This window comes from Phaethon lepturus, unplaced genomic scaffold (assembly GCF_000687285.1).
Source record: "Phaethon lepturus isolate BGI_N335 unplaced genomic scaffold, ASM68728v1 scaffold18697, whole genome shotgun sequence".
NCBI classification, from domain to species: domain Eukaryota; kingdom Metazoa; phylum Chordata; class Aves; order Phaethontiformes; family Phaethontidae; genus Phaethon; species Phaethon lepturus.
Genome location: NW_010552742.1, coordinates 50120 through 68236, shown reverse-complemented (window position 1 = coordinate 68236; position 18117 = coordinate 50120). Strand labels below are relative to the sequence as shown.

Sequence of the window (18117 nt, the reverse complement as noted above, 5' to 3'; positions counted from 1 at the left end):
TCAAACATACTGCTTTTATAAACAACATTCAGTTGAGAGATACAGCAATTATATAATCGATCATAATGTAAATGATCTTCATTCTTATGAATCCACTATAATATGGAGAACTCTAGGAACTCAGTTTAAATATTGAGCTGCTGTATCAGTACTTTTAAAATGCATAATCAAAGCACAGTGCTGGGTCATTTGAAATATTGTTGCTTTTAAATATTGTATTTGCTTTTGAACTGTACTGCATAGTGAATCGTAAGACTCTACAACAGCATCTTTATGGACCTAATGTCCTGATACCTTATGGTGCTAACAATTATCAAGAATATATATTGTGCTTTTTAGCTATCCCTCTTTAGTTACTGCAGTGCCAGTCATAGTTATTGTCTTTTGTACTGGTAAGGTCTTTTAAAAAAATAGTCTACAGGAAAATGCATTAAAAACCTTGTAAGGAGAGCACTGTGGTAGAAGCTTTATTCTTTTCCAGACTCAGATGATCATTGATGCGTGTGGATAACTTCAGGGGAAACAGCCTTTTATTCAGTACAGAAATCAAGCTGGTTTGAGGTTCTTAAATCGCCACTAGATAAATTGTAAATGACTTCTGAATTGGAGATTTCATCTGCTTCTGTGTGCCAGATGGAGAATATGTATTCATAATGTCTTTAGTGTGTTAAAATAGTGCATGTGTGTTCATTAAACATTCAAACTAGACTTTTATCTTAGCAGCTGAAGACACTTGATGAATACATTTCTCATAGTAATATAATTTTAAGGTAACTTTATTTAAAAAAAGATGAAATAGTTTCTGTTCACAAAGTGTCTACTCAGAATTTGGTTAATGCTTTTGAGTCTGAAGGGAACTTTTATGGCTGAATTGGAACCAGTGGAAGATCACAGCATAGCGGACGTGCTGACTTACAAATAATTGTATCGTTGAATTTTGTCATGTATTTGTGACCAAAGTGAGCACACAAGTTGTAACTGTCACACTTGATGCTTAGTATTTTTGTTTTCTTTCCCCTAGTTTCTTTGCTTGAAGAATATAAGGACTTTTCTTTCGGCATGTTGTGAAATATTTGGAATGAAGAAAAGTGAACTTTTTGAAGCATTCGATTTGTTTGATGTGAGAGATTTTGGAAAGGTAAGGAACCTTTTCCTTATATCCTGAGTAACACCTGTGGTCTGCTGCTTGAGTATAGAAGACTTTCATGGTAGATGTAGTGTAGAAGTTGTAACTAATGGATGAGCATTCATTAGTAAAAAAACAGGAGGGAAGAATTAAGAAAGCAGAAGAACTAGATTTACATTGGAGAGGCTAATAAAGGGCAGAGGAAAAATCCCTGGTAGGAAAGTTCTGAAGGTGTGAAAAGCATAGATAAATTAAAAAGCCTGATTGAAAGATGCTGAGGTAAAGGTAAATGAAATGTGTGAAGATAGCAAACTGTGGGCGAGTGCTGTCTGGTGAAATCACTTTTGACCTAAACAGTGTGGAATCGGAAACCCTGGGCCTATACATTGTAAAGACCACATGGCACAGAGCATGTTTCTTTAGTGTCAAATGCTTGGAATTCACCCATGTATCTGACCTTGAAAGTTGGGGGTTTTTTTTTAACAATTTTTAAATTTATTGTTTTTTCTAACCTGCTGTAAAGCTCAGATAAAGCTGGGGTGGATTAATGTAACTATTCTAATTTACACAGCCTGAAGTAGATTCTGTAAGGCTATGATTAGTTACTCTCTATATAAAAGCTTTTTCCAGTCTATTGTTCACAACCTCCTACATATCTGTTTAATCTGTCATTGCCAGCATATGTTCAGTTCAGCTTCGGTTTCTGCTTTTGAGTCATAGGGTATCATTACCCTAATTTCACAGGAAAGGGTCTAAAAATTAGCTGAAGTAGCACCAAAAATAGTTATTTATTCAAATTTAGAATATTTCAAGCATTATTCCTTTTCTTTAAGAGATCATACTTTTATACTAAGTAGTTTTTATGCACTGTTCTTTTTATAAGTAGACATAAAGGTAAAGATGATGTAAGAGTGCAATCATGGATCAGGGCTGTAATATGACTGTTTGAAATGGTTCAGTGATTACTCTTAACAAAAATATCTAATTATTTTTCTGAATATTTTGTCTGGTTTTAAGTTCTTTAAATATAAAATTAGGTAAACTTGGTAATTCCACTTGTTCTTTAGTTATGCCGAACATCTTTTGTCCTTATAAATCATATTCAAGACAAAGCTTTTGTTAGAATGAGGTCTTTCTTAGAAGTTTAGTGTGTTGCTTATTAAGAAATAGATTTGTTTTTGTTTTGATTGTGCAAGTAACAGAGGAATTAAAATTCTTGGTTTTGTTTTGTTGTGCGCTAGCAGTGTCTTATTTAAGGTATTTAATAAGTCAAGTATCTTAATGCCTGCTTCAAATCTTTGATACCTATGCCTAATGCACAGAAATTTTTTACTATTGTATGTTCTAATTAATTGCTGAGAGTTTCATATTTTGTGCCACATAAACATAACCAGCCTGTAAACAAAACCATAACTGTTTTTTTAAATACAGTCTAGTTTTGAAGAAGTATTTTGTAGTGCAAATGATTATTGCTGCATCATTAAATACCCAGTAAGGGAGTTCTGAATTAAGGTTGAATTTAACCCAACAAATGTGTTTCTGGCACTCTTTAATTGTCATTTTAACAGAATTTATTTTAGAATACAATTTTATGTAAGTAGAGTAATTGGTCTTCCATCCATAACATTTAGTATTTTATTTCATTTCCCAAAGTAAAAATTGGTTGTGGAGACATGGATTTTCTACCATGTTTGTTGCCACAGTATAGTACAAATAGACTAATTATTCCTGGTACTGGTATTTCAGTTTTAGCGATGATGATAGTTCTTACAAGCAATGGTTTCTCTAGTCTTGGCCTCTTCAGTGAATTTGTCACCTTTCTTGGAAATCTACCAGGTAAAAATGGAGTGACAAATTTGAAAGAGACTCGTGTGTGGGACTCTCTAATGAGGCTAACTATGTGCGTGGTAACAGCTGCTTGTGCAGAGGTGGAGATGTTAAACTGAACAAGCCTGTGCAATCCTTGCAGTAGCTGTGTTGGGCACACTTCTAGGTGGATAATGGCTCTGCTGTTCAGCTGTTTCCATTGCGTGCTTGTGTGGAAGCTTGCCAGACCCGAGTGGAGGTTGCAGTATGCTGTATTTAGACAGGCTGCTCTGTGTACTTTACTAGCCACTGCAAATGAGCATGTAGTCACCTTCCTAAAGCAGTTGGTGAACTTGAGGCCATTAAAAAAGTGGAGGAGAAAATGACAACTGTATTAAAATGTATAGCTAGCCTTATGCTGAGTTGTGTCATGTTTGTACAGTTAGCTGAGAGTATCTGTAAAGTTGCATGGGATTTTGATTGCATGTCTGATAATGTACCTATTACTTTGGAAATTTTGATTGCTAGTAGCAGCGGTGAGAATAAGAAAGCTTATCTCTTTCAAGTTATTCTCTGCTTCTCAACTTTCCCCTTCATTATTTTTTCCTGTGAATAACAACCTCAAGCTAGTCCTAAATCTCCAGCCTTCTTGAATTGAGGTTACATATATGCAAAAGGCCAAAAAGACAGTTTTGGCTGCAGATTTTTCTTGCTACTGCAACCAAGTCAGTCTGCTATTTCTAAAAGAATTCTTTGAACTGCTCTCCCTAAATGTGTACAAAATATGAGTGATCTTAAAATGGTTACAAGCACAAACAAGAAGCATAATATGGTTTAGAAACAGTCTGTTTTTCAAACTGTTGACCAAACAGGTAATGGAATGAATGTGTGCAATATTGACAGCCTCTAACACATTTGAATGTACTGGAAGCTGTCTTGAGATGTGAGAAGTTGGCGAGTACTTATTAGTCGTAGATGTAAATAAACTGTAGCTGAGGTGACTCCATAAGCCTTATGTATCTGGTACTTTTAAATGCTTCAACTGAATGTATAAACAAATGATTACTGAATTTGTTGTCTTATGATGGAATATTCTGCTTAATATGACAGATTTCAGTGACTGTTTAAGCATGCTAGAGGAGGGAACAGGAGAAATGTGTCAACTGTAAATGAACAGCATGCCTTCAAGGAAATAAGATTGAAGGGAAAAATCAAATGAGACCTGGTGATGGAAACTGTAATTTAAAAAAAAAAAATTCTGATGTTTTTCAACTCTAAAGAAAATGGCAGCAAGACCCTGTGCGTGGTAGACGTAGCAGCTGTGCACTGCCTATATAGTCATAGGACTTAACAGCATTGTGAAATATTGGTTACAAAATGTTTGATGTAACGGTGAAACTTGCGTTGAATAGCTAGGGGTAAATGAGTTGTTTTCAGGTTTGACATAATGTATGAAAATTTGACTTGAACTTTGTACTCTACTTTGCAGAGACTCTTTGATCTCAGTGATTAGAAAAGAAGAGTGTATGTGGGGTGGATGGAAATTAGAGGTGAAGCTGAAGTAGCAACATGTAGATAGCTAGAGAATAGGTAAAGAAACAGGGAAGCAGGTAACCCCTGCATATGTATTTAATATGTACATTCTGTGTGATATTATTGATATCAGCTGTTACTAGATGAGGGTTTTCTTCTGTTTCAAGTATAATAGCACATATTTTCTTATTTTTAGACTGACTGTGCTTGAAAAAAGAGGGGCTACATTACACAGAAATCGGGAGGTTCTTAAATCATGCTTTCTAAAACTATATAAAACTTGTTTTTCCTTGAGTTCTACAGCATTCACCCATTCCCACTCACCTTTCTATCAGTACATTTCATTGTTGCTGCATTAAGTTCCTGACAGAGCATGAAATGCCCTCCCACGCACATGGGGTGCCAGACAGTGTTTTCATTATGAATTCCATGCTGGAGAGTCATTTTTCGCTAGCACAGGGTTGTCAGGTTCTTCCTTTCTACCTGTGTGCCAGAATCAACAAATAATGTTGATACTTGTTCTTTCAGCTCTGTGAGCCCTGCACACTGCTCAAACAGCAGTGTTTGCTGTTTGGTACGCCGCAACAAATTGTTGCTATCCCTATTCTCTGAAGGAAGTTTGCAACTAATGTGTTACAGAAATGGGAATCTGAGGATTAGTTCCAGTGCCTGTTGATGTCCATAGACGCTCCCTGGCCTGAGAGCGCTGTGTTTGAGGTCCTGGGGGGGAAAATTGTGTCCAGATATTGTCAGAGAAAGAATTTGGTGTACTCTGCTTTTACATATTCTAAGCAATGTATAACTGAGCACAGAGTGTTTATGATATAACTGATCTAATACGAACAGAGTCATAGACAACCCCCCAGTGGGTGTCCTGCAGTAGATGTCTAGAAATAACATAAAATATTCAATCATGATTTAAAAAAACCCAAACAAACCAGGGGATCAAATATCAACTGCTACCAATCAAACAAGTACCTAATTGTTTAAAAGCATATAACATAATTTCTAGTGTAGCTAACTCTCCAGTGACACTTAAAAGGCTAGTTTATGTCAGAGCAAGCAACTGCTGTGAAAATACTGAGTGCATATACTAAGGTCATGTAGTTTGTGATCATTTTTGTGACTCTCTTAGCACAAAGGAAATCCGGGCTATGACGCAGCAGAAGTCATGCTGAAGTTGACGATCCTGGTGTTACTAGTATTCCCTCAGGTTTAACAGATTCCGGGAAGATCAGGCAGATGTGCATGAGAGACACCAAAATCAACACAACAAAGAGTAACAGTTGTTATATAACTTTTTATACCTTTCCAGAAAGAGAGAGGTGGAAAAATGTTTAGGAAATCTTCAATAAAACTGAAGCATTTGAGATTAACCTCAGTTATTTCACTTTTTATTTGGTAAATTTAATGAGTGAGGCAATAGAGCAAAATATGAGCACTTTCAGTAATAGACTCGTATTAAAACTGCAGAGCATTGGGGAACATGCCAAGACATTATGGCGTATTTTTGTAAAGATATTAAAATGGAGAAAGAGAAATGAACTGGTAAAAACAAGACAGTCATTAAAGATAGAGCTCTGTATCTTCATTCTCTTTCAGTGGTAGAATTAAAAAAAACCCAACTAAAACAACTTAGTGGTTTGCTCAAGAAGCTAGCTGCACAGTTGCTTTTAGGAGTAGCATTTTGATGTTTTCAAAGGTTTCAGTGAGATGGACTGGTGTGGGATGAACGACACTTGAACTCCTTCAAGGTTGGTAGACAGTAAGTTATCCATGGGACACCAATGTGCCCTGGTGGCCAAGAGGGCCAATGGTATCCTGCGGTGCATTAAGAAGAATGTGACTAGCAGGTCGAGAGAGGTTATCCTCTCCCTCTACTCTGTGCTAGTGAGGCCTCATCTGGAGTATTGTGTCCAGTTCTGGGCTCCCCAGTTCAAGAGAGACAGGGAACTTTTGGAGCGACTCCAATGGAGGGCTACGAGGATGGTTAAGGGACTGGAACATCTCCTGTATGAGGAAAGGCTGAGAGACCTGGGGCTGTTTAGTCTGGAGAAGAGAAGGCTGAGAGGAGACGATATCAATGGCTATAAATATCTGAAGGGTGGCTGTCAGGAGGACGGAGCCAGTCTCTTTTCAGTAGTGCCCAGTGATAGGACGAGGGGCAATGGGCACAAACTGCAGCACAGGAAGTTCCACCTCAACATGAAGAAAAACTTCTTTATTGTGAGGGTGATGGAGCACGGGAACAGGCTGCCCAGAGAGGTTGTGGAGTCTCCTTCTCTGGCGACCTTCAAAACCCAACTGGACGTGTTCCTGTGCAACCTGCCCTAGGTGATCCTGCTTTGGCAGGGGGGTTGGACTAGATGATCTTCAGGGGTCCCTTCCAACCCCTACCATTCTGTGATTCTGTGTAGGTGTACTTGTGAATGTGTGAGAATGAAGAAACAGAAGATACAGACAGATTTCAACTCCTTTCTCTATTCACGTGTCCTGGGGACACCGAACTCATAGCATTGAATTCTGGTAGCATGCATTTTGCTTTGAGGTGGAAGAAGTTTTGGAGGAGGAGGACAGTTGGAGCTTGAATAGGTTTAACAGGGTTTAAGACTTCTCACACACTTGCTTATAGAAATATTTTTAAACCTTATTTTTAAGCAGGGAATTAATTCCTTGCAATACTTGCAATACGAGCATTGCAGTAACCAAAAGTTGATGGTGAAACTGACAACTAATGCCAAACTTCCTTAATTTATAAATATTTGTCATAGTAACACAAATATAAACTATAAATAAAACCAGAAGGCAGTAGATGAGTGGCTTGCAGATGAAGTTCGTATGTACTTTGAAGAGTTTTATATGTATTTCTTTTTTTCCTGTGATAGTGAAATTGTTCACTCTCTAAGAACAATAGGAAACATGTTTTTTTGTGTGGTGTGGTTTTTTTTTTCCCCTCCCTCTCTTGCAAAACTTGGAGGCTTCCAAAGAGGAAAAGCATGGCAGTTTACTGTTAATACATTGGATAGATGGAAGAGGGGTGGAAGAGGAGAAGTTGAAGTACAATTTGTATAAGCTGTTCCATGCTCTCTCATGCTTGCAGTTAAGTACAGTTAATTTCTAAGAGAATCCCTCTCCCACTTTGACTTAGATTCTTCTGCTTGCCGCCTGGGTTCTCTGCTTGTTATCCTCTCTGCTCCGGGATTTTGAGATTGAAATGACATAGACAGAAAATCATTATGTCTCTAGAAACAAATAGTACAGGGCTATTGCAGTTACCTGGGCCTGTTGGTCATTCTGGTATTTCCAGTTACCACATGAAAGGGACTTGACATCAGCCTAAAAAGCCTATTGCAAATTGTGTTTGAATTTCACATCTTGTTAAGATGCAAGATTGTTTTCTCCCCTTAGCTTAAAAAGGCTTGGTTTGTGATTTTTTTTTGGTTCAATGCACTTCTATTTTTGTCATCAGTGGTGCAAATTAAATATTCAAGTCAGAGATTGAAGTAGGGCCTAGTTGTAGGGCTAAAGGACTTACAGTTTTTACTCACTTAATGCTCCTCTGCCTCTTGAGCTGGGGGGACATTTGCTTTCTGTTGATATTCCTCATGTCTGCTTATAGGTATTAGATTCTGAGTAAAAAATACCACCACTGTGTAATGAAGGAGATTTCCTGGACTTTTTTGTTGTTTGGGGGTGGGCTTTTTTATGGGGGTTTTGTTTTGTTTTCCCCCTGTTTTGTTCCTGTTTGTTCCATTTATATTGTGGAAGTGATGAAGGGAAGAAAGAGAACTTGGTGTCACTGCATAGTCTCAGCACTAGAGAATACCATCTATTGCACATCAGCCTTTTATTTCCCTAGCCGGGAATTGGGTAGACCCAGTGTAGTCACTTGTTCTTGTTTCCTAACTAATTTCCCACAGCCTAGGTAGGGAAGATTTGATCCGACATGCAGACCTATAAGCTTTCAGGCTTATAGCAAAGTTACATTAACATCTGTGGCAACAATTAATGTTTTACCATTAATACACATTGCTAGCCAAACTACCTGGATGTTTTCCTATTTTAATTAATTTTACCCCATCGCAGTCTCAGACTGGACTTGGCATTTAGTTCAGGATTCGTTTTATAGGAGCGGATATTTTTAAGGTGCTCTCCATTTCAGATCTAAAATGGTGTTCTTCATTTGTATACTAATTTTCCGTGATGGTACATTCGGACATGGTTGACTGCACATCCTTTTTTACATTATGAGAAAAGACTCGTGCCAGTGCAAGTTGTGTTCAGGCTTTGCTTTGTCTCTTCTTTGTTTAGAATTTGTATTACTATTTCTAGGGAGAGAACTTTGTGAGTGGTTTGGACTACACTTTCTGTCTGCTTGTAACAGTCATATTCAAATCTAACGTTTCATTGAGCCATGTGGACTCAAGTATAGTCTTTTTACAGGGTTGGGTGGGTTGTTTTGAACATGTGGCTACTCTTGTATCTGAAGAAGTAAGCCCTGTTACTATTAAATGATGGTGAGAGGTGAAGTGACAGAGCAGCTTTGGTTATCGTATTTAAATATAAGCAGGTCAAGGACAGCCTGTGTGCCTGTCTGCTGTATTGAAATAGTAGAAATCTTCAGGTTTCTAGGTAATAAGGGACAACAGGCTATACAAGGTGCTTTAGTGTTGATGCACTTCAGCATGTTTAATTACCATGCAAAAAGTGGCCTACTATTCTTGTTGAAAAATGCATACACCACCACACTCCTTTGGATTTAAGGCATGTATCTTCATGATTTGTGTGTTGATGCTGTATTTACTGTAAAAGTATTAATTCAGCTCTTTAATATGTGGCTTATCACTTCTTATGTTTGGGCCTTTATGCTGCTTCCTGGTTGTACTTGTCTCTACCTCTTTTTCTCTGCAATGTATTTTCTAGCTTTGCATCTATCTGAATCAACCCATTTGACATATTTCAGTTTTACTTGTCTACCTGAGATTTTAATAAAGGCTACAGAAGAGAATCTGAGAAAATCTTTGTTTAAAAAAAAAAAAAAAATCTGTCTCCACATAAGCTGTATGACATGTTCAAGATACAGTAGGATGCTTATTCAAAAGTAATACTAAATTGGGCACTCGATTTAAAATCGGAAATGATTTTGTGTAGGATCTACATAAGAAAGCATTCAGTTTCTTACTGGTGCATCCTTGAAGAGTTTTGCTTACAAGAAACTTAGCTTAATTACTACGATATTGGTAAACTGCATTCTTCCTAGTGTGCAGTACCATTCCTCTGTGCCTGGCCTTTTGTGTCTGTCTCTTGCTCAGACGAGCAACACTATCAATTACCTAGAACATTTTTTGTGCACGATTATCTGCTTTTCTTATTGTTTCCTGCAGCTCACTTCGAATCTTAGCTGACTGTGTCTTGATAAAAATCAAAGATTATGAGGCAGGGAAGCAGAAACAAACAAACAAAAAGGATATTAAGTGAGCAACTTGAAATAGTTATCAGTCCCTATGTTGCTTTGCCAAATGTCTTTTTTGTTGTATGCATTAATGATGACAACAGCAATTCAATTAACTTGATATATTATCTATGCATAGTTTTCAAATTATAAAGTCAGTGAATTTCTTTGCTCCTTTCCAATATAAAAAAGTTAGAGAAAGTGTAATTACTAAGTTTGGTTTTTTTCCTCCTGTCTTTTCCTTGGAATGATTTGAAATAGTTAAACTTCTCTTTTACTGAAAGATGTCTTCTAGCCTCTAGATATACCTATATATAATGAGTGTACAACATTATTGAAGAGTGTCTGTGCTAAACCTCCACCAGAGAGATTTGGACTACTCTTGATCTCTACCGGAGAGGCACAAATTTTGAGGTAGGAAGATAGTGGCTTAAGCCATCACTTCTGCAGTGTTGGGATTTCCTATGAAGATTTGGTCAAGCAAGTATAAGCGTTCTCCGAGACTAGCTGCTAACGACATCATGGGGCCAAACCCAGGATATGTTACTATGCTGGTGGAAAGCCAGACTGTGATTTTTCTGCTCAGTCTGTGGAGTCCCTCTCTTTGTGCAGTCAAGGGGGAGACCACCTTGCTAGTTTCTTAGTAAGTATTAAAAATTTGGGGTTGGTTTAGCCTGAAGAGTGCTGTGGTAGTTAGGTTGGTTGTAATTTCATTCACTGCCTTTTCTGTCCAATTTCAATAGAAGTGAAACCTGTGGTGAATGGTTTGCAGCAGGAGACAACGTTTGAGTATTTCATAAAAAGGAAATAGGTGTGAGTTAATGAGAAATGTTTACAAAATGTGTTGGAGGGCTTTTACTTAACATGTTGGTGAAGGGGCTAGAGAGATGCTTGCTAACAAAGAATTGTGTTCTCCTGTTTTTCATTCTGACACAGTAATTGTGTTATGAATAGATGTCAGACGCACAGCTACTGCATGCCTTTGAAAAGGATGGATACTTGAAATAGTTTGGTAATGAAAAAATAAGTCAGAAAAGTGTATTTCAACATATTTATAAATATCTGAAAAGCTTGTATCATTTGTAGGTGATTGAGATAGTAAGACTATCTCACTGGCAAAGTTAATGCATCTATCTGTGCAAACAGTGTATTCAGGGAGGTGGCTTTTCCTTTTGGTCAAAACTTGTTACAGCAGAAATGCTGGATCTTAGGTTTTGGATCTTAAATGTTTTTAACCGTGAAGCATGACATGAGATTTATTTGGAGAAGTTCTATTAAACAGATTAAGATTGTTTGCATTTTCATGGCTTTCTTAATAAGATTTTGAAGGTGAAACATTTGAGGATTTAATTTCCAAAATAACTATTCAATAAAAAAAAAATTCAGTTTAAATTTTTATGTTGACTGTATTAGCTGATAAACCTGGGAACCTGTTTAAAAACAGTAGTAAATAATGATAGTTGCTAAGCAAAAAGTAACATAACAGAAGAAATTAAAAGTATTGTCAAATAAAATGATTAACAAAAGTGAAATTAAATGACACACCTCAGCTACTGCTAACCTCTACAAGTAAATCGGTTCTTAGATTTCACCCAATTAGAGTTTAAAACTGTAATATGCCAGCATAGGTCACAAGACCTGTCTGTAAAGAGCCTTTGATAGGAAGTAGCAACATAGGTATACTGTACAATGCAGTGTGATGCTGATGAAGCTGACAAAAGGATATTATTTGAATTTTTGGAAGGTGCTATTCCAAGCATATTTTATATGCAAATTTTAACCTTAATTAAAGTCCCAATTAAATAGTTGTGTATAGGTTTGAATATATCTTTAACTGAAGACCATGTTGTTCTGTGAACATGTAAGGGACATTTGGCAAGATTACTTAAGAAAACCAATAGAGGGATAGTTCCCATGAATATATTTAGTTCCCCAAAAGTAATCTTTAGAAACACTTTAAACCTTTTAGCACCTTAAAGTAGAACCGATTTGAGCAAAAATACATCAGTGACATTGTGCAAGCACATGATGTGCTTCATGCAGTGGCTAATTGATACTAGCCGAGCAATTCAGTGCACTGCATAATCCAGTTTTTACCAAAATATGTAAATGACTTGAGGGGGGATTTATTGCCTGTGCACTTGGCAGAGGAGCAAAAAATTGAATGTATGTCACTGGTGGGGTGGGGAGTTTTCCACAATTTCCCATTCAGCCTTCACTGGGGTAAGCTGTTGTCCAAAACTCAAGGTGCAGTTCAAAGTGTCAAGCAGAGATGCTGTTTATTTCACAGTGACTCAGTAGTACATTATGTAGCTTTCTTTTCCCCCAGTGCTAGGTAAAAGGAGAATAATCTTCCTGAGTGGTATGAGGCATAGCAGTAGCTGTATGCCCTCTGACAGATGTACCTGAATATACCTTGGGAATTGCTTCTGGGCTTGGGGAGATGACTAGCAGGTGACGTCACCCAGCACCTCACAGAATGCTCCCTGGGAAGATTTACAAAGTAAAATAATGGCATTAGGAAAAGAAACAATGCCAAGCTTGTGGCAGCCACTGTCCAAACAGCTGGCTCTACTTACTGTCTAAATATTATTCTGTCAAAGTCCTGATAAGAGGTTGTAGTTTGCATGTGGTGTAATGATCCCATACAATGTATTCTTGCCTTCAAAAGCAGCGGAACAAGGAATGAGACCAAAATTCTTAGTATGTTTTTTTACCTGCAAGTTTTCGTCTAAATGCTTTCTTCCCTTCGATAGGCAATGAATGGGAAGTTTCATAGCTGTTTGAAACAACTAGACAGCCGGGAATGCTGTGCATGTTTCTCTTGAGATCACTTTCTTTTGCCTTTAAGATATTTATTTGGCTGTTGCCATTTCTTAGGATTTTATCATATATCTTGGTCACCACCAGTTAATGTGAAAAGTACAATATATACACATCTTTTGCTATTTAAGCACTGTTGTATATGACAGCCTGTCTGTCTTATTCTGGTATACTAAATATTGTTGAATGACATAGTTCTGGGTTTATTTTGAGACTGAGTTTTAATGTGTTTTGATCTGGAGAGGACCTCCCTTAGAGTTTTTCAGCTAGCTAAAAAGCAAGGTTAGACAACCTGAGTACTGTACGTAGTGGATGGACACAGTCTGTATGATTTGTGGGAAATGATCTGGGTGTTGGAAGCAAGCTTCATTATGAGTCTTGAAGTATTAGCTCAGTGAAATTAATGAAAGTTCTTAAACCACTGGATTAGAAGTGTTGTCATACCGTTTTCAAAGTGTTGAGGTCTATATATGCCAACTTGGAGGATGGATGTAGACTGGATAGAAGATGTTTTTTCTCAATTGCGCATTTTGTGGCAGAAAATGTTTGTTTAAAGCATGATTGTACCTTAATTAGAAAACAAACAGGTTTTTCCTAGCCAAATTAGTACAAAGTTGCTTTAAATTAGGATAAATATATTTTTTATTTACATTAATGTTATTAAGACAATTTAGCATGTGGTTTGTGATTGAAAAAGTGGATTCTAGACCAGGCATCTGATTTTAAATAAATAAAAATTCCAATATTGTCTCACTTTCTACAGACATTTTCCTTATAAAATTAAACAAAATGGAGTATGAATTCATTTTTTGTTCAGAACATAGGAAAGACAAAGTAATTTTCCTATATCTAGCAAGCATTAGATAACACCTGAAACTTAGTGAAAGAGCTTGAATACTAGGAACTTGTGTAACATGCACTTTGATTTTGAACTTTTACAGAGTAATTCACATTTACATTTTGGTTTTTTTTGATGGAGATTTGCCACCCACAGGTGGGTGGCATAAATTCAGAATCTGTAGGAGCTACAACCAGACTCATTTTAAATCTTGCTTTTGTGTGTAGTATTAATTAGATGAACCATCAGTTCAGCAGCGCTAAGCATGCTGATGCTGGATGAGGAGTGCATGAGAACATTTCTATTCAAATCGTAGAGCTTTTAGATATTTCCTTATGTCTGTCTGCCTTGTGGAAGCGAGTATTCCACCTGTGCCTTGAATAGTCTCCTAAACACTAGGAAAAAGGTGCTACTTAAAAACTTCATGTTGACAAAGCAATAATCATACCAAGTAGCAGTGCATGTCTCCCCCATGGTACAAGTTCAGAAGTATGGGACATGTATGGGGTAAAATGTTTTCATGCTTTCCTATTCATAGGTTTGCTGGGATTTCTTTTAAAACTAGTTGGTTTTGAAGTTATATAGACAATATTTTAACATTCCATATTAAAGTGAAATGGAAGGGAGACAAGGGGTGAGATACAGGAAGGCGGTGAAGTGGGAGAACAGAGACAGCAGGCTGCTCTGACCACATGCCGCAGGCTCTGGACCGCAGAGCTGCCAGTTTCCTTCCCCCACGCTTGGCTTTTGATGCTGGCTTTTGTTCTCCCTTGCTGTAGTTTTATACCTAAAGAACATAATCTGTATGACCATTTCTACTTAATTATGCTCTCATCACATAATGTTTAAACTAATTTTCCCTGGTTAGTTATGATTTGCTCTTCATCACTGCCTTGTCTCCTTCACTGCCTTCCTCCTTTGCCTCTCTCATCACTGTGTTTTGCAGCCTGGTGTACGTCCCCCTCCCTACATACTTCTTGGGCCTTTTCCATTTCTGCATTTCAGGTTTGTTTCTGAAGTTTTATTTTTTTCTCTTGGTTTTTACCAGGAGACTGGTCCTGTTATTCCTGTGCTTATTTAAATACATCTTCAAATTTTTCTGCCTACCAGATAAATACTCACTACTTGCAAGAGGAAAACTATAGCTCTATTGGAAAATCCTGTAATTCAGATGCTTTTCCTCCTATATATTTGTTAGAACCTGAATATCAGGGTGTCTTCTCTCATTTTGGTCATGTAAAGAAGAAATTTTCAAGTGTGGCTTTGTTTGCTTCCACTTGCATCTTATTCAGAGCATATTTTTAGATGTTGAATAGCACAGTGAGGCCAGTCTTTGGTGGTGTTTGGCACCAGCAAACCTCTGGAAAAGAATTCTTAGCACTGATATTCTGATAGTCTTACTTCCTCTGTCAAAACTGAAAATGAACCCCAAAACTCTTGAAATGAAGCTGCAAAGAAGGAACTTACAATTTTGACACAAACAAATTGTTCAATAAAATTATTTTAAATTTCTAAAATTTGCAAGCCATGAAATATGTTTTAATTTATTTGGAATGACTCAAACGGATGTTTTAACTCTGAGCTGTGTATTTTTTTCTTAAAACCACATTTCCCTCTCAATGTAAAAAAAAAAAAAGTTGACATTAAAAAATAGTCAGTTTTGTATGTAGTAGAGGGGTGTTTAGGAGAGAGCATTCATCTACTGGTGTCTACAACAAGTATTGATCAATGCATGAATATATGAACTGCTGTGATGTCCCAAGAGGTCAGAAATTTGGACTTACACCAGATTTACTTTTCCTGAGTTTCTCAGAGTTCATTTATCAAATTCCAAGATGCACTAAGTGATTCCTCATTTAAAACTGAATTGGAGAACACTGAATCTGAGAGGACGGTTTAACTTTCTATTTCCAATTAAATCACTACTCACAAATGTGACTGTGAAAACTACTACTGGTGTTTGAATACAGAAAAGAAGGCTTGTGTTAGAAAATAAGGCAATAAAACTTTTCAGAAGCCTGGTTTATGAACTCCAGAAGCTGATCAAGATCTTTGTGGAGACAATGCTGCATAGGACAAGCAAGAGAATCTTCTGCCAATGCACACCTCTGGGCTGAACAGAGAGTGCAGTGCAAGGCAGGGAAGTGTAGTGTGCTCTATGGCACGTTTGTGCTTTTATGATGCATTTCTGCTTGTGTTTGTGTTTGCAGAAGCAGAAACTCCATGTAGTGCTGGCAGTCTGAGTTGTCTGAGGCATGTAAAGGAAAAAAGGCATGCGGGGCGGGGTGGGGAGGGTACAAAATCTAAGACGTTGTTAATGATGTACCAATTTTTGTGAATATAAAAGTTTGGTGTGAAGTCAGGCCGCAAGGCCATTGCGGTGACGTGAGTTACTTAAATTTTCTTTTTGCATGGAGAAGGCCACAGCTTGGCTGTTCAGACCCTCGAGTTATGATGGAAAGCAGACCCTGGCTTTATTCACTCGTGCTGCTGATGTGAGTGCATTCTTCTGCAGCAGCTCCTGCCAGCGAGGGCCCCTGTTCTCTGTTACTGCTGTTTTGTCCACTAGCAAGCATCTGGGCAGCACTGGGGAGGCAGGAGGCATACAGGAGGGTCTCATCAAATTTGTGTGTTACTGTTCAGGGTTTGTACGGTTTCAAGTCTCTGACTACTTCAGGGGGGACGAATAGAGTGCTTAAGATAATGGTATTTGCTCGTTTGTGTAGAAGCTAATTTGGATGCTGATGCATTGGTTTGTTTTTTTAATTTGGGCACCTGTGCCTAATAACACAGACACAGTTTGATGCTAAAAGATAGGTCTTCAGCTCCTGCTGTTGAAGTAGATGGAGTATTTGGAAGTATGCCAGCTGGGAATGTAGTCTGGATGTTCCTGGTTATGAACAGGAGAAAAGATGTGTCTTGTTGAGGAGTGTGAATGAGTTAGTGAGCATAAGCTTTTTTCTCCTTAGATATATTATTCTGAGAGGCATGAAAGATGCTTTATCACATTACTCTGTCAAAAAAGAAAATCCAAAATGTTAAGTAATTTCCAAGTGGTTTCCCAGAAATAGGAAGTGGAGATGAATCCAGGTGCTGATTTAGAGGCAGCTGTTTTTACAAGCATTTAAGAGAACTATTGCTTTTGCCAAGTAAAAATAATGTAAACTCATGTAAAAGTTGAGCTGCTTTCTATGCTAAGTCACGAGATTATTTTAAAAAGTTTTTCAGTCCCCTAATATAATGAAATATACTCATTAATAAATAGTAACTAGTAGATGAAGCTACTCAAACTTACTCATATTAGAACTTGTTCTGCTATTTGTGTGCATGTTGAAAACAATTTGCTCAGACACAGTGAAATTGGTCATTCATGTAGGTATGGTATCAAAGTAAACTGCGTATCCTTGCATGTTTGCAAGTACGGAGCTCTGAGTATGCAGTGGAATTAAGCTATGAATTTGTTTCATAATGTTAGGCAAAATGTTAAAAGCAAGGTTGGCATTCTCAGAAACATGTTGTGACTTGGTACCATTGCATCAAAGCTACTTGGCAGGTAGAAGAGAATCTGTCTGATAGAGTGCCTCAGACCTTATGATGGCTTTAGATTGATCCATGTTAGTTCACTTGTCAGACTAAATCCTGAGGGGAAAAATCCCCTTGCTATGAAGCTTCTCATAGCCAGAGGAGCCTTGAACTAGCAAGGTAGTGAATCCTGTCAGAAACCTTTTTTCCTTGGCTTCTCTGTTGGATGTTAATAAGTTGTAGTAGGCTTCTGAAGATGGAGGCCATGTGGTGCATGTTCTGAGTGTCGCAGGCAGTTGGGGAAACATCAGTAATCAAAGATCCACTGAAAAATTAAACTTGTACTGCAATAGCCTGGCCTGTTTGTTACATGTATAAGACTAAATTTTGACTAAGAACTAGACCTTCATCTTAATATAAAAAAAAAATAGTTCTCATTTATTGTAATGCAGGTCTTAAAAGCTTTTCTCCGTAGTCTACAGTACAAATGATACCAAAAGGTATTGTGTAAGAGTAGCTTTAATGGTTGTGTTATTCTTGAACAGCAGTAATGAAAACTTTTCAAAAGTTAAATCTAACTTCAGAACAGATGCTGATGTCTGTACCTTGTACTGAGCTGATCCACATACCTCACAAAATCTACGTTGCATGTGTTGGGCATGCTATAGGTACCTCAGCTACAGCAACAAACTAGCAGCATTAATATAGCTAACGAAGAAGATTCATACATTGATATTTTTGTTCCTTTTCGTGGAAGGCATGCAGCATCTTTTTTGGAAACAAATTGCCATTGAGGGTACTGTGATTTTCTTGGTTCTCATTTTATGTTTCATTTGCTTTTCAGGTTTGTTTTCAGTTTTCTTGTTTCCTAGTTTTTGAGATGATGTTTTTGTCGTCTCAAACCCCTTCAGAATCTGACATTACTTTCCTAGAGTGAGATTTTTCCTCTTCCTCCATTGCCTCACCCTCCCTCCTTCAACTTCATTGTCACCACCCCCGCCCCCCCCGGCAGTTGAC

At 37.5% G+C, this 18117-nt stretch overlaps 1 protein-coding gene across 1 annotated transcript in view; it reads left to right on the top strand.

Annotated features, from left to right (window-relative positions):
* The window catches only part of LOC104624052 (guanine nucleotide exchange factor VAV3-like), a 60514-nt gene that overhangs the window by 8820 nt on the left and 33577 nt on the right, over window positions 1–18117 (top strand). Inside the window, exon 2 of the mRNA XM_010291314.1 lies at window positions 1022–1138. Within this exon, the coding sequence (XP_010289616.1) occupies window positions 1022–1138 (117 nt within the window). The remainder of the gene's footprint in view (window positions 1–1021; window positions 1139–18117) is intronic.